At 37.8% G+C, this 2,929-nt stretch overlaps 1 protein-coding gene across 1 annotated transcript in view; it reads right to left on the reverse strand.

Annotated features, from left to right (window-relative positions):
• The window catches only part of col11a1a (collagen, type XI, alpha 1a), a 79,742-nt gene that overhangs the window by 31,518 nt on the left and 45,295 nt on the right, over positions 1 to 2,929 (reverse strand). The window contains exons 36-37 of the mRNA XM_035655967.1: positions 1,603 to 1,656; positions 958 to 1,011 (exon numbers count right to left, since the gene is read on the reverse strand). Coding sequence (XP_035511860.1) covers positions 958 to 1,011; positions 1,603 to 1,656 — 108 coding nt within the window. The remainder of the gene's footprint in view (positions 1 to 957; positions 1,012 to 1,602; positions 1,657 to 2,929) is intronic.

Here is a 2,929-nt window from a genome sequence, read left to right on the forward strand (position 1 = left end):
GTTTAAGCTTCAAGACTAAATTTAAAAACTACCTTAACCACTCGTGTCGATGCTCCTGCAGCAATTTTATAGCTATTAGCTTTAGTTTATTTACTCAATTGTTTGCTTCAATATCTTTTTTAAGGCTGGCAATGCCTGCATCAAGGACAACCTTTCGTTGCAGTTTTAGCAATCCTTCCTTTGAATATTTGCAACTGCCAAGAACGAACAAGAAATAGAAGCTGCTTAAGAAATGGTTCCCAGCTGCCTGGTGTCGCATCTTATGAGATACGGAGTCTGAGGCCATCTGACACCGAACTAGACACGAATGCAGCGTCTGTCTGGCGTGTGTGTGTGTGTGTGTGTGTGTGTGTGCATGTTTGTGTGTTTGTGAATGAAGACAAGCAGATAGACTCAGCCAGTGCTCACAAGGGATTTGTCTTTCGAGTTTTGCTTTAAGAGACATGTCTGCCCCCCCCCCACTAAGATGTTGTATCACTGATTGTAATCCCCGGCATACAAGAGAAATAGAGATAAAATGTGTAGGAGGACGAGTGGGAAGATTCAATTGAAGTGCAGCTTACTGATTGGGAGGATTAGATCCATCCTGCAATCGAGAGGCAATTGAAGAATGAGAGCTAAAAAGGTCTCATTGGCAACTTTGACCTAAATGGCAGTGACTGTACACACTACTAGCCATTAACACAACAAAATTTTTTTTGTGGGATTAAATTAAAGCAGTGAGAGGAGATTAAACATTTCTTAAAAACTGAAAAGGTTATAAGGTGTCACACTCGTATTTGCTCTTGCGGAGGAAATATGCTAAATCTGTCCAAGTGTGAAAAATTAAGTTATATTGAGTTTCCAGCTCACTGTGAGGTCTTTGGTTTCTACACTTAGCAGGAAGTTAGAGACAGAGACTAAAACCGAGCCACGCAGGTTCCTGAAATCTCAGGATATTGCATCTTTTGGACTCACCGTCTCTCCACGCTGACCAGGGTGTCCGGGCAGTCCATCCTTTCCAGGTGGTCCCTGTTAGGTATAAATAGTACATACATCACCATCACATTCATATCTGAAGTGAATATTGGCACTAGAAATTGGCCCTATAAATAAAAGTTTATTTTTCCAAGTGATGAGAAATCCTTTGTAGGAACAATATCTGTAGCACAAGCATAATTTTCAGACAAAGTCGGAACACTAAGCTGGAACACTAATGAAAAAATAACAGGTTCTATTTTTTTGGTGAAATGAACAACATCACTGACAGAGGGCTAAGAGCCAGCTACGAATCTAACCTGAATCGATAGGTGGAAATTACCACTTGTCTCCTGCCTAGACTGAGGAGTGAGAAAATGGGTTCTACTTCAATAACAGTTAGACTAATGATCCCTGCACAGAATTAGGGATATTGCTATGTATTACTGCACCCTATGAACTCCTCAGATTGAATCAACTGTGACTTACAATGTTTGCAAACTAGGCTGATTTGCCATTGAGACAGTAGAAAGAGGAAATAAATTAAAGTGTAGACACTGAACTAGTTCCTGAGGTTACTGGGGAACTGAAGGTGTTACAGTAGCTGTCAAGTGCACATAGTGTCCAGGAAGTGGAAATACTTACAGGGGGGCCCTTTGGTCCAGGGAAGCCCACCGGTCCCTGAGGTCCTTGAGGCCCCTGCAGTAGACAAACAGTCACATTGATGAAAGATTCCCAAAGAATAAAGTTATGAGATGTCTTACTGCATTATGCAAAAAGAAAACCAAAACATAGCAGTACCAAATGTAAAAGTTGGAAGGGTATCATGTGGACATATGACTAATTCCACAGCAGCTTGAGAAAGCAAATTAAAGCTATTCAATAATAAACATGATCTAAAATGATTCCTGTCAATAAGTCATTTTTTTCAAGTTTATTATATTGAGCACATTGAGTGGAAAAATGCTAAAGAAATAGCTTTTGGTGACATTCCCTCCATTATCCAGCCACAGAGAGATTGTGGAATTATAAAGTTTTCTGACTTTGTATTAGTTATAAATCAGTGATCCAACCAGGCGTTTGAGTGGTAATATTTCTTGAAAAAGAGCATTTCTCTGGTGAACAATACGGTGTTGATCAGCAAACTAAAGTTTTGAGAGAGCCAGTTGGATGTTCTATTAATATTTAATCTTGTCTTTTAGTGTATGCTCCCCCAAAAATTGCATTTAAGTGTATATATGTGTTGGGTATATTTAATGATAGGTTGAGTGCAGCAGAAATACTGAATACCAAGTGAAAAATTAGCCATGTTGAGAGTCAGAAATGTGAGGAAAAAGAGGTCAGCGGGCCACTAATACAACATAAATGACAAAGATGTTCATATTCAAAAGGTGTGTTTTAGTAAAAATGTAATTTTGGAAAAGTTACTTTGCAGTATATTGTTGAGTTAACATAATATCTTGGGATTTAGGAAGATTAAATATCATTCACATATATACTTATCCATATTTATAATATGCAGAGATTGATTTAATCTTTTGCATTCCCCTGTACACATGCCTCAAAGCTGACTTGATCATTCAAGTTTATCTTTAAATCCGTCAGATTTGAGTTGACTTTACCTCGCTTGCCCTGTTTTAGGACTGATTAAGACATCTAGTTTTCATAGCATTTTTTTGAAATATGTTCTATTAAAATTGTTAAGTAATACAGAGTTCATGTACTTACGGTTGGTCTATCTGAAGAATTTAACAACTCTGAATCACTCACAATTGCACCCACATAGAATTATGTATTTCAAAAGTAAAGAGCTGCTTATCAGCATCTGCTTCAAAAATATCATGGGGTGTTCTGAGAAACTGAACTCTACAGGAAGTCCTATCGAACTGAGCATAGGCACTTTGCCTTCAGTTCGTTTAAACTGAAAATACAATTGATATTACATTTTTAAACATTTAAATAATAGTCTAGA

This window comes from Morone saxatilis, unplaced genomic scaffold (assembly GCF_004916995.1).
Source record: "Morone saxatilis isolate NCDOM2014 unplaced genomic scaffold, NCSU_SB_2.0 Contig0, whole genome shotgun sequence".
Classification (NCBI taxonomy): Eukaryota; Metazoa; Chordata; class Actinopteri; family Moronidae; genus Morone; species Morone saxatilis.